General features: G+C 41.7%; 1 protein-coding gene across 1 annotated transcript; it reads left to right on the top strand.

Annotated features, from left to right (window-relative positions):
- Window positions 1–9,857: 9,857 nt before the first annotated feature.
- Window positions 9,858–13,803, top strand: LOC310779484 (uncharacterized protein; the record flags this gene model as incomplete). The annotated part of the gene is made up of 4 exons (XM_083640016.1): window positions 9,858–9,908; window positions 11,133–11,390; window positions 11,460–11,657; window positions 13,798–13,803. 4 exons carry the CDS (start codon window positions 9,858–9,860, stop codon window positions 13,801–13,803), a joined length of 513 nt encoding a protein of 170 aa, XP_083496142.1.
- Window positions 13,804–14,163: the final 360 nt, after the last annotated feature.

Raw genomic sequence — 14,163 nt, 5'->3', positions numbered from 1 at the left:
GCTAACAGCAAAATAGTCATTAATGTTGTTGTTTATTAAGACAAATTTAATATTTAACCATTTTAGAAAGCCCACACTGTATTTAGAGAAACAGTAGATGAAAATAAACTGATGAAGCGGTCGATGAAGAACCAAATAAGTCTGCTATACGTCGCCAGCTATTTTCAAATCTCTTTGTAAGAGCATTAGTTAAGTGTATATTTCATAATAAAATACAGGTGTTTTGTACGCTCATATTTATAGGTATTGTGTACATTCATTGTTGATGACAACTGGAAATTATGTGGATTTACGATACAGGTTAAGTACACATGCTGTTCAATATGGACGTATACATGGTTCACATCATCATCAGCCTCCATCTGAGCAATAATAATAATTGAGTCTATTTTGACGAGCGTGCTGTATGAGTGGAACAGTTAAACCACACTGTTCTCTCGGCTCTGCTGGTTCACACGTCTGAGGGTGCAGTTTTCAAAAACAGAGGCGCTGCATCTTTTAAATAGACACATCTATAGACGGTTTTCACCAGAGCGCAACGCCACAGCACTTCCTTTTTCTCAGCATTCGGCAAACTGCAGAAATATTCACTTGACATCGTTACTTTTTTCGCCGCTCAGCTGTATAGACGGTTTTCACGGAATGGTCAGTCCTGCACTTTAATGTTTTTTTTCTTTTATGTCCATAGCAAACACTGCAACAGGAAGTGAGCGGGGGTTCAATTTAGAATGTTTTTGTTGTCAAGTTAAAACCATCTATAGAGACACATGTCTATTAAAGAGCAACGTATTTTTAATTATTTTGTGTGTGTGTGTGTGTGTGTGTGTGTGTGTGTGTGTGTGTGGGGGGGGGGGGGGGGTAACTATCTTTGTAACTATCTCTTTACCCAAATCACACAGGCTATTCTATCTGATCCCCTTTTGATAAATGATAACTAATGTAATATTTCACTTCCATTCACTGAGCCTCCCCTGAAACTGCTTGGAGCACCCCCGAGGAGGCCCGCCTCCCACTTTGAAAACCTCTGGTCTAGTTTATTGTAGTGTGTGGGCAGGGCCGTAACCAGGGTTCCGAAATAGGGGAGTTCCAGCAAGGGGAGGCGGACGGGCGCCGCCGAAAAACAATTTGAGGGTTTTTTCCCCCCTTTTTTAGCCATATTTAGAGTAATATATCATTTTAAATCAACATTAGGATTATACTGTTGTGATGTCATTATTCAGTATATTCTCTGTCAACATAATTGTAACTAACAAACACAAACTGTTTTAGCCAAATTCATATCAAAATGACACCTACAAACACAGGTACACAACCCAAGCCATACACAACACACAAAGTCATCATCGATAATAAAAAAAAACATACAGAGGGACATTTATTTATTCCTGATAGGAACGATTGAAAAATAAAATAAAATATATTATGTTGTTTTTAACTTTACACCACCTCTTTTTGTTACTTATTGGGTCATGAAACTGAAACCATGCATATAGCCACCTGCATACCTGACTTCGGGAGCTTGGCAATTGGCATCATGCATGATTAGCCAGTAGCATCCCAACATGTCACACAGGTAACATTACTTAACACGTTGACTGCCAACGACGTGTTAACACGTTTTCAATATTCAGCTGTTGACTGCCAACGACGTGTTAACACATTGACTGCCAGCCGTTTTTTTCTTGCTGTAGGTAGCTTCTGCCAAGCCGTTTTTTGAGGATTGTGGCTCATTTTACAAGCGCCGAGGATTATTTTCTGCTTGGAGTTTGTGAACATACAATATCTCAAAAGTACTAATAGAATGTGTACTTTCTCTGTCTAAAAGAGTTAGTTTGTAGAGTTAGTAGTTATGTAAGCATTATCAGTTGAATACAGCATGGTTTTAGCATGAGAAAAAATATTCAGAGATAAACGGCTTTTTGTGAAATTCGATAGAGCTGTCACTTTAACCATTCATTTTTGGCTCTCTCTCTCTCTCTCTCTCCCTCCCCCTCTCGCTCTCTCTCTCTCTCTCTCTCTCTCCCTTCCCCTCGCTCTCCCTCCCTCTCTCTCTCTCTCTCTCTCTCTCTCCCTCCCTCTCGCTCTCCCTCCCTCTCGGGAGGGAGACGCACTAGGTTTAATCCTAGTGAGAGGGGGAGAGGGAGAGAGAGAGAGAGAGAGAGAGAGAGGGAGGGAGGGAGAGAGAGAGAGCGAGAGAGAGAGAGAGGGAGAGAGCGAGAGGCAGAGTTACTTCAACTCCTCCCTCTTCTTGGCTGCCGCGGCCGTCACAGTCTCAGTGCTTTTGCTGCTCTCCTGTGCCTGTCTGCAGGCTGCTGTTTGAGGAAGTCGGCATGGACTCGCTCGCTTCTTGGGAGTTTTGGTTGAGAGAAGCTTTTGCGATTCTGGTCATATTTATGCTGCGTGTTTCAAAGTGTGTTCCACCTGTAATGTATTATGTAAATTTGCAATCCTGCATCGCCAGCAATCAGTGCGAAAACGAGAGCGTTTTCCCCCAACCATTTTCATGAGAATGTAATACTGTAAAATCGCCTCGCCATTTCCTTGAATGGCTTTGCTCCCTTTTTCTTTGATTTCGCTCGTCTGGGGGAGCACTGTCAACACTTAGTGGGTCGGTAAAATAGATTATACACATTCAATACCTCCAATAATTGTACAGGAGACGTAAAAGGGATTGATCAACGCCCCACCGTCAAAAAAAAAAAAACGTTTTTTTTGACGTATCCATACGTCGCTGGCAGTCAAGCGCTGGATTTTTTTTGACGTATGCATACGTCGCTGGCAGTTAACGTGTTAACACGTCAAAAAAATCGATTTTTTTTTTTTGACGGTGGATCGTTGGTCTGGCCCTTTTGCATCTTCTATTATAGTGTTAGAGCCGCCGGGCGTGTGCAATCCATTCCGCCGACCCACTGAGTGGAGACGGTGCTCAGACTATTGAGAGCCAAGCAAGCCAAGACAGCAGCATGGAAGCCATTAGATGAAAATGGATGGGGCGAAAACACTTTCGTTTTCGCGCTGATTGCTGGCGGTGCGGCATTGCAAACTTGCATGGTGGATTGCGGATGGAGCACACTTTGAGGCACGCAGCGTAAATATGACCAGAGTCGCAGGGGCTTCATCGGAGCTCTCGGCCAGGGCTCCGGGAGGCGGGCGAGTCCAGCCGGGCTTCCTCGGGGAGCGGCCACGCAGACACGCACAGCGGCAGCGGGGCAGTGAGACTGGCGACAAGCTTGTGGTGCAGCAGGCAATTTTGCCTTGCAAAATAGCACCAAATTGGAAACAGCCATAAAAGGCTTTTAGAATGGGATTTTCAACCCATTCTTTTTTGTTTCTTTTTCGCTCTAATTTAGAGTAATTTAATTTCTATTCAGAAATTTATTTGAGAGGTCGAGAGTATGAGAAAGTGCATTTGCACAGGTAGGAAAGTGGGCGCTGCAGCCAAGAAGAACGCCCACGGAGGGAGGAGTTGAGCAGAGGGGAGTTTCCTGCTGTTATGGAGGAAATTACTGTTCAAAACTATTGTTTAGGTCTTACTGATGCCAAAAATGAATGGTTAAAGTGACTGTTCTATCGAATTTCACAAAAAGCCGTTTATCTCTGAATAAATTTTCAGACGCTGAAACCATGCTGTATTCAACTGCTAATGCTTACATAACTACTAACTCTACAAACTAACTCTTTTAGACAGAGAAAGCACACATTCTATTAGTTATTTTTAGATGATTGGTGTTCACGAAGTCCTAACAGAAAAGAATCCTAGGCTCTTGTAAAATGAGCCTAGAATCCTCAAAAAAAACCCTGGCAGAACTTACCTACAGCATTGAAAAAAGGCTGGCAGTCAATGTGTTAAGAGACAGACTAGACACTTACTTTCTTGGTTGTTGCTAAAAAATCTGTCAGTGTCACTCACTGTCTGTCGTTCACTCGCTCACTGTCTCGCGGCTCGCTCACCTTCAATTATCTCGCCAGGCAGACAAACAGTCATCACTCACCACCATGCTGCTGCTCTCTCGGAATCAAGTTACCACGGACGCGGCGTCAGATGACTTCCTGCCTGACCTGCCTTTCGTTTCAAAATAAAAGCGATCCCGTGTTTTTCATGCTTTTCCATGCAGATTGTTTTATATATATATATAAGAAAAAAAGAAAAAAAATCTCTGAAATATTAGGGGAGGTTCGGACCTCCCCGTCCTCATAGCTAGTTACGGCCATGTGTGTGGGGTATAGCCTGCTCTACTGTAATTTTCTGCTTGGAGTGAGATTTCCACCAGGGGAGGGGGGGGGTGTGCTCCTGGGGCTCCACAGCAAATTTATGAATTGTTATTGTTGTTATTATTCATTATTATTCCATTTACAAGAAGTTAACACAATGACAGAATGTAGGCTAGAAGAAGTGTTTTGATCCTAGTGTCACTGTTATCTCTACCTACAAGGCTACAGATCTAGTCCTCATGGAACTGGACAAGATCAGATCTAAATATTCTCAGATTTAGGTTCAAGATTCAACATCTCATCAAATGGGGGTCCATTTCCCTGATGTGGACTGAATTAGGGGTCTTTGATATAGAAAAAGGTTCAGAATCACTGGCCTAGGGGCTAGGGCAGTGGTTCTCACAGTGGGGTCCAGGGGTCCTTGAGGGGGTCCAGACTGCTCCCCAGCTAAGAGGGGAATCATTCATTTTCACTACAATTCTAAAAACATAATTAACACAATGACATTTTGGGCATGGCCTTTCATACACTTTCCTTAAAGGACAAAATCAAATGTGGTATGTGGGCTAATTGGGGTCAGTTTAGGGGTCCTTGATGTGAAAAGTTTGATAACCACCGGCCTATGGGACCTAGATCTCTCTCTCCCTTCTCCCTCCCTTTCTCACTCTCTAAATAATGACATCTAGGCCCAAATAAATTAAGTAGCCTAACCCATAGGCTAAATAAACAAACCTATGCACAGGGATGCAAACTAGTCACTTGTAGGTGACCGTCACTTTTTTTATCCCAAAATAGGGCACTTAAGTTTCTCAGTGGTTTTGTGTAGGCCTATCTGTCACCTTTTTCACTCTGCATGAATTTGCATCCCTGTAAACATTTATCCTTTTTTATCCTTGTGTGGTAATTCAATGACATATGCAGATACAAATATCAGATATTTTTTAATTTTACTCAAGTAGATTTTGAAACCAGTAATTTTACTTATACTTAAGTAAAATTTCATCAAAGTAACACTTTTTTTTTTTTTTTTTTTTTTTTTTTTTTTTTCATGTTTGAGCATTTTATTTCATGCAATGTGGTTCACCATGGCAAGGTCCTTGAAAAAGAACTGAATATTGGTCTTGAGTGGGGGGGGGGGGGGGGGTGCTAAACGCTCCTTTGGTCTTCTTCAGGGCAGAGAGAGATCTTCACATATTTCCATAATCACCACAAAGCCTGGTGAGTGGCTGCCAGGCCCAAAGCCCAGATGTAGCAGACATCATGTTTGAGCTCTTAGTCGTAAAGGGTAGAAGCTGCTCCTCAGACATGGAGGTAAAAGTCACACTGCCATTTCCAATCGCGTTTGCAGGTTGCAGCGACTTTCTTTCTCCCTCCCCGCCAAGTCGAGATCGCTTCAGAACAAATGAGTGGGATTCTTCTTTTTTCCACTGACTCTTCTTAACAGCGGATATATCTGTGTTTCTCCACAGTAAGTTGTCGCATTTCAGACGGTTTGTGTTTTGGTCCAACTCTTTTTTTGTCATTTAGGTTTTTTATTTGCCATTTTTAAACATAACAAAGACAATAACCGAAAAGTAAGAACATTACAGGACAAGACAATAAAAACTAAAACTAAAACTAAATAACAAAAAATAAAATAAAAAGGATAGTGGTTGGGATGGGGATGGGGGGGGGGGGTGATGCAGGGGTGTCAACCTGAGCCCGTCATATTATACAATAGGTATTTGTACAACAAAGATGCCACAGATATTAGACATGGGATTCATTACCAGTAAAGGACATTATAATGAAAAAAGATACAGAGCAGAATAACACAAAAAAAAAGAGAATCAGGTTAGGAACTTGCGAACAATATCCCAGTGGTCGTCCTCTAAACCCTTATCAAAGTCCTTTAACAAACAGGCTGCACGCTCCATATTTAGTAAGTCCAAGTATTCCTCCAACCATGAGTCCCTGGAGAAGCAGGTTGGTTTACGTTCCTTCCAATTTAAAAGGATTAGTCTCTTAGTGGTTAAACAAGCCAGTGTCCAGAGTCGGTCGACAGAAACGTTATTATTGCCTGTTTTTAAGCCCAACAAACATTCCTTAGGACATACAGAGAAAGGAAAATTAAGAAACTTCGACATTAGGGCTATTACATCTGACCATAATGTTTTTACAGCTGGGCAGTCCCAAAGCAAGTGTAGTAATGAACCTCGATTGCCGCAGTTATGCCAGCATAAGTCTTGACATTTATCATCCATTTTTGATATTCTAACAGGAGTGATATATGCTCTACAAAGTATCTTAAATTGTATAATCCTGAATCTAACACATTTAGACGATCTTAGAGCTGATTTCCAAATTGTACTCCACTGAGGAGCAGTCAAGCATACATTGAGGTCATGCTCCCAGGCCTGCTGAACAGGAGAATATGCATCAGGGGCGGCCCTGGACAATAAACTATAAATATTTGAGACCACACCTCTTTTCAGTGTTGTGTTCTTGAGGAGCTGGTCCCACTCTGAGCAAGAGGCTGGCATGACTCCCTCCCCACATTTCTTGTTTATGATAGAACATAATTGTGCGTATATTAAAAAGGAGGAGTCAGTAAGGCTAAATTGAATTTTAAGGTCTTGGAATGAAAGCAAATTATCTTTAAAAATCTGACCAACTGTTGTGATGCCAAGCCTCTGCCAGGTTTTATTACTTAAAGTACCACCTCCTGCTGAGAAGATGGGGTTACTCCAAATGGGGCAGGATGGGAGAGCAAGCCCCACAATGTTAAATCTCCTATGCAGCTGCTTTACCACAGAACAAGAAAACCTGATGATGATATTGTCTAATGGAGGTGGACTAGGACAGTACCACAGTGATGCCAAGGAAATTGTTTTACATTTAGACATGATGGATTTCTCCAACCAGTCCCAGCTACCTACCACAGAGTCGGGTTTGTAGGCCCACATCAAAGGATACTTTGCATTATATGAAAGATAATACTGGAATACATCAGGGACTCCCAGTCCTCCCCTCGATCTTGGTATATTTAGTTTCTTGTAAGCAATTCTGGGTTTTTGGCTATTCCAAAGGAAATTAATAAAAAGAGATTTGACATCTTTAAACCAGTTCTGCGGAATTCTAAGGGGAATAGATGAAATTATATGCGTAAGTCTTGGTAAAACATTCATCTTCAATATCTCCACTCTGCCCCATAAAGACAGTGGCAATACTGTCCATCTGTTAATGTCATCTTTGATAGATTGAAGCGTACCAGGACCATTAAGGCTGAATATTTTAGTAATAGGCGAAATGATATTGATTCCAAGGTACCTCATTCCATTTGTTTTCCAAATGAAAGGAGCATCCTTTAGATCTGATTTAAATGTATAAGAGTTAAGAGGGATTGCCTCACTCTTGTTCCAATTGATCTTATAGCCTGAAAATTTTCCAAATAAATTAATCAAATTAAGAATGGCAGGAATAGAGATAGCTGGGTTGCTTAGGGTGAGCAAGATGTCATCAGCATACATATTCAATTTAAAATTATGACCATGGAAGTTCACACCGTGTATATTGCCACTAGCGCGTATTGCACACGCTAGTGGTTCTAGGGCGACGATGAAGAGTAAAGGACTGACAGGACATCCCTGTCTCACGCCACGTTGTAACAGGAAGGAGTCTGAGATTAAACCATTAGTTCTAACTGAGGAGGATGGGGAGTTATAGAGAGCTTTTATCCAGCTGGTAAATTTAGGGCCAAAACCAAATTTTTTAAATGTATAAAATAAATAAGACCATTCTATCTGGTCAAACGCTTTTTCAGCATCTAAAGATGCTGCAATGACTGGTGACTTACTGGAACTTGCTTCTAACATAACCTGAAAAACCCTCCGCATGTTATTTGAGGAGAGACGGCCTGGGATGAAACCCACTTGGTCTATATGTACAATAGATGGGACAACTTTCTCTAATCTAAGAGCTAAAATCTTGGCCAAAATCTTATAATCACAATTTAACAAACTTAAAGGGCGATAATTACTCAGCTGCGCCTGATCTTTGCCTGGTTTTGGCAACAGAGAGATGATGGCCCTGCACAAGGAAGGAGGCATAGATTCAAATTTAAGTATTTCATTAAATAACAACAAAATATAAGGAGAAAGTTGTTCCTTGAAACATTTGTAGAATTCAATACTCAGGCCGTCATCCCCTGGAGTTTTTCCTGAGGCCATCTTTAAAATTGCACTCTCAATCTCAGCCCGTGTAACAGGAGCCTCCATCAGATCCTTGTCAGCTAAACTAATTGTGGGAAGGTTGAAACTTTTAAAGAAACTCTCTAATTCAGATTCATTTGCGTTGCTTACTGTACTATAAAGTTTAGAGTAATACTTTTTAAAAGATTGATTAATTGCAGATGCATCACATTGTAACACCCCGTTCTCATCTCTAATTGGTGGAATTGCCTGTCTATTTTCTATTTGCTTTAATCTATGAGCTAACATCTTCCCTGCCTTATCTCCAGTTTCAAAATATGACCTACGCAAACGAAAAAGGGAGAAAGCTGTCTCCTCATGAATGAGCCTCTGTAAATCTGCCCTGGTGGTCAGGAGGGAGTTCCTCAGTTCTAAGTTGGAGGGGTTCAGCATGTGCAGCTCCTCTAAGTTCTTGAGTTTGAGGTTTAGCTTAACTTTAACCTCGCCACGTTTTTTCTTCTCTGCTGAGGCGAAGCTGATAAGCCAGCCCCTGCACGTAGCCTTAAAAGCCTCCCAGACCGTGGCCACACGTGATACCGAATTTAAATTTAACTCAAAAAATTCAACAATTTGACTTCTTATACGGAGGGTAAAATTTGTATTTTTAAGAAGAGATGTGTTGAGTCGCCACAGTTTGGATTTACAGGGATTGGCCAGAGGAAAGAATTTTACAGAGACTGCAGCATGGTCACTTATAAAGATACTCTTCATCTTGACCTCCAGAACATTTTGGATCAAATTTGTCGACATCATAATATAATCTATTCTAGAGTAAGAATTATGTGCACCCGAGTAAAAGGAATACTCTCGGGCGTCTGGATTGATTAAGCGCCACACATCTGTTACAGCAAGCTGAGATTGAAATTCCCTCATGGCCACCAATATACGTTTATCTGAAGGGAGGGGGGGGTTGGATCGATCCCATGTAGGATCACAAACAGAGTTGAAATCACCTCCTATAAGGAGAGGACCTACCATGGACTGAGTTATCATGGGGCACAGAGCAGACAAGAATTTAGACTGTGATGTATTTGGGGCATACAAGTTCACAAGTGTCATGGTTTCATTTTCTAACCTGCCTGAGACAATTACATATCTTCCATCATGGTCAGAATGCACACTTGTAGATATAAAAGACATGTTCTTAGAAATTAGAATACTGACGCCTCTGCTTCCTTTATCACCAGGGGAGGAAAATACCTGCCCTACCCATCTCTGTCTTAACTTTTTAGAATCTGTAGAGTTCAAATGAGTCTCCTGTAGCATGGCTATATCACATTTAAGGGATTGTAAGTACACCAATATTTTATATCTTTTAATTGGATTCTGAATTCCGTTTACATTCAAGCTAACCAGAGTTATGCTATTCAACCGTGTATCCATCTGCCAAAGAAAAATGTATTCTTACAAATCAAAATGTCGGTTGAGCAGCGTGTCACTGGGGGGCGACCCAACACCACCATCAAAGTAACACTTGAGTAGACTCTTTTTTTAACTATTTTTCCACCCGGTGATGTCACGCTGATAGATTAGCTGTTCAGGTATTGTTTGTCAGGATTGTTGCAATCCTGCCAGTGCCACAGCGCTCTGTGTGTGTGTGTGTGTGTGTGTGTGTGTGTGTGTGTGTGTGTGTGTGTGTGTGTGTGTGTGTGTGTGTGTGTGTGTGTGTGTGTGTGTGTGTGAGTGTGAGTGTGTGTGAGTGTGAGTGTGTGTGAGAGTGTGTGAGAGTGTGTGTGTGTGTGTGTGTGTGTGTGTGTGTGTGTGTGTGTGTGTGTGTGTGTGCGTGCGTGCGTGCGTGCGTGCGTGCGTGCGTGCGTGCGTGCGTGCGTGCGTGCGTAAAGTGTCTCCCGTTGTCGTTCTTTCTCCATGCATCTCTCTCTCCCTCTGGACCATCTTTGTCCAAGTGGGGTTGCCGTAGTTAGCTCGCGCATGTGCAGAATGATTCTCAGGGACCGATTTCCTCATGCTGACTGAGGACGGCGCGTGTGTGTAAACAAAGGTCTCTGCTGTAAATATTCGAGGTCAACTTTGCTGATTTCCCCTCTTTCATTAGTAGTTGACATTTGTAATTGATCAACAGAAGACTCTGTATGTATGGATGATATTATCACGAATATATAAACTGGAGACGAGGCTCCGTTTAGCACTGAGAGAGGAAGAAGAAGCTCCTCTCTCTTATGGACTCAGATGAGTGGTTTAGTTAGCTGTGAAGCTAATGGAGCTAACTAACGTTCATTTGAGCTTTGAAGAACAACGTTTGTGAGTAAAACGTTCAGGAGGAAAGTTGCTGTGTCACTGTATGGAAATGTCTCATGTCCAAAACCTGACAGTGTTGGTGAACTAGCGTCTAACTGCTGTTGAAGAGATATTTGAACTGTTTAAAAGAAGATAGCAGAGTACGAGGAGGAAGCTTCTTTGTCTGAGTCCAGACCTTCAGATCTTCCCACTCCACTGAGTTGACTGCTTCTGGAGAAGGAAATGGAGTGTGACGAGTTAAACATTCAGTCTGATATCAGGCTACAATCTTCTTCCAAAAAGATCGAGCAACACTGTTGGACACTGCTGGACACTGATTTAAATCCTGTAGTGCGGTTACATAGAGTAGCCATACCTCCAGACTTCCACCAGCTGTTGGTCATTAAAGAAGAAGTTCCCCTTAAGCTGCAGGAGTGGAGCCCCAGTCTGGATCAGGAGGGCACAGAGCCCCCATTTATTAAAGAGGAACTCTGGATCAGTCAGGAGGGAGAGCGGCTTCAGGAGGGCACAGAGCCCCCACATATTAAAGAGGAACAGGAGGAACTCTGGACCAGTCAGGAGGGAGAGCAGCTTCAAGGGCTGGAGGAGGCTGATATCAAGGAGTTCCCATTCACTCCTGTTGCTGTGAAGAGTGAAGATGATGAAGAGAAACCTCAGTCCTCACAGCTTCATCAAAGCCAAACTGAGGAGAACAGAGTTGCAGAGCCTCTAGCCAGCAGCTCAACTGAACAGATGAAAACAGAAGCTGATGGAGAGGACTGTGGAATATCAAAACCAGCCAGGAACTTCTATCTTAGACATCCAGCTAGTAAATCACAACCAACTAGTGATGACAAGACTTCAGACTCTTCTGAGACTGAAGACAGTCATGATGAATGCATGGAAACTAGTGAACCTCAGTCAGGTTTATACTCACAGAAAAACAGTGAAGTTCTTCTGAAGAAACACCTTAGCTGCTCAGTTTGTGGTAAAATATTTGGTAATAAAGCACGCTTGAAGACACACATGATAGTCCACACAGGTGAGAAACAATTTATTTGCTCAGTCTGTGGTGAAGGTTTTGGTCAGAAAGGACACTTGAAGAGACACATGATAGTCCACACAGGAGATAAACAATTTAAGTGTTCAGTCTGTGGTAAAGGTTTTATGCGTAAACGATACTTGAAAACACACAACCTAGTTCACACAGGTGAGAAACAATTGAACTGCTCACTCTGTGGTAAAGGTTATCGTTATAACAGAGACTTGAAGAGACACATGATAGTCCACACGGGTGAGAAACAATTTATTTGCTCAGTCTGTGGCAAAGGTTTTGGTCAAAAAGGAATCTTAAAGATACACATGGTAATACACACAGGAGATAAACAATTTAACTGCCCAGTCTGTGGTAAAGGTTTTACTCGTAAAGACAACTTGAAGACACACATGATAGTCCACACAGGAGATAAACCATTTGTTTGCTCAGTCTGTGGTAAAGGTTTTGGTTATGAAGGTAACTTGAAGACACACATGATAATCCACACAGAAGATAAATCATTTGTTTGCTCGCTCTGTAGTAAAGGTTTTGGTCAAAAAGGATCCTTGACGAGACACATGATAGTCCACACAGGAGAGACAAAATTTAATTGCTCAGTCTGTGGAAAAGGGTTTGGTCTTAAAGCAACCTTGAAGTCACACATGATAGTCCACACAGGAGATAAAACATTTGTTTGCTCAGTCTGTGGTAAAGGTTTTGGTCTTAAAGAAAACTTGAAGAGACACATGAAAATCCACAAAGGAGAGTAAACATTTAATTCAGGGTTCCCACATGGAAAACCGTGAAAAGTCAATTTTAAAATCTTGTTTTCCAGGCCTGGAAAAGTCATGGAATTAGTAAAATCCTTGAAAGTTTAGGAAAAGTCATGAAATGTTGTGTGTAATGAAATTGTTACAGTAATCTTCCTGTGGATAACCTTCCACATAATGTAACATAACAGTGAATTTATTCTCTGTAGCCGTTGACGTAACGTCACTCTAATATGTGTTGATTTTACTGCTTCTTGTATTTTATATTAATACTTTCATAGAAAATTGCTGTTTTAGTTCAAAAGCTTCTATGATGCAGTGACAGTAAAGCACTAAAAACCCATATAAATAGCCGTAGTTGTGTCCTATTTGTCCGACGTCATCATTTCTGGTATTGATTCAGAGTCACCGCCTCACATCTTTTGCTTCTTCAAACTTAGCCAGAATTTGGGAGTGAGTGTTGTGAGTGGTGTTCATCAAAAGAAATGTAGGCCTACTACTGATTATACTACAGGCATCTCATGTTCTAAATCAGGTTTCCCTAGCAGCTGTGATGGTAGGAATACTGATTCAGCTGAGCAGAACTTTGCTGACACCTGCTGGTCACAAGAAAACACATCTGTATCAGGACACGGCCGCTCGCAGCAGCCTTCTTCAAAGGTTGCGTCTTCTCTGCGTTCCTGCTGGCTGTCTCCAACTTCATTAGTTTGCACGTTCTCCTGAACAGCATTTCCTACACTGAATAAATACATATCTGATGATAGGCTACTCAACAAAATGTCATCAAAACTACAGAATTACTAGCATACTGGTCAGAGGCTTTCAATATGGCCAGCTGTCACAAATCAAGCCAAGTCTAAGATTATAAGTAGTATATAAAGAGCGTATGAAATAAGATTAGAGCTGCGAAGCACACACTATCTTTTACTGCATTTTGTTTATACATGTAGGGGTTCCCACATTTATCAAGAGAGAGAGAGAGGGGCCCAGACTTCTACACTTCGCAGTAAAAAAAAACAAAAAAACGTTAATGTCTTGCACAAAAGATATCACCTACATTCAGGGTTCATGCAGCTTTTTAACAGTAAAATTCAACTCAAGCACTTTTATTTCAGAGCAGTGAGAGCAGATGGTCGCTGTCATGAAGAGGAGTGGAGCCAGGCCCGGTTTTACAGGGGTGCAAAAGCACGCATTGCACCCTTATTTTAATTGTCTGCATGCTCAGTTGAAAAGTAAAAAAAAAAAAATGCTGCAGCTGCACACTTAGCCTACTGTTTAAACTTGAATTATAATTGTTGTTTTTCTTTGTTCTTAGATGTGAATTTATGACTTTTTGGCACCTATATGTAACCTTTTAACGTTGAGATAATTGTCATTATATGGTCCAAATATTTCAGTAAAGCACTTGAAACACTTGAAATATTCTTGCTTGGCTGGTATCATTCTCAAATTTTCCGGGCGGCCGGCCACCCGGATCGGCCCGTGCATGTGCACCCCTTCCTATCTAGGATGCATCCCTAGTCATCTAGTTCTGGAACCGGCCCTGAGTGGAACTGAAGAGAAAAACACACCTTTTCATTTTATTTGGGAGTCCATGGCTCAATCTCAATGTCCCCCCTAAGCACTGAGCCCTCACAAACTTAATTGAGATCAGCTGGTAAGAAGTGATTGAGTGGGAGAG

This window comes from Poromitra crassiceps (assembly GCF_964638095.1).
Source record: "Poromitra crassiceps genome assembly, chromosome: 7".
Lineage (NCBI taxonomy): Eukaryota > Metazoa > Chordata > Actinopteri > Beryciformes > Melamphaidae > Poromitra > Poromitra crassiceps.
The sequence above is the reverse complement of the archived record's forward strand: the minus strand, read 5'-3'. Positions and strand labels throughout refer to the sequence as shown.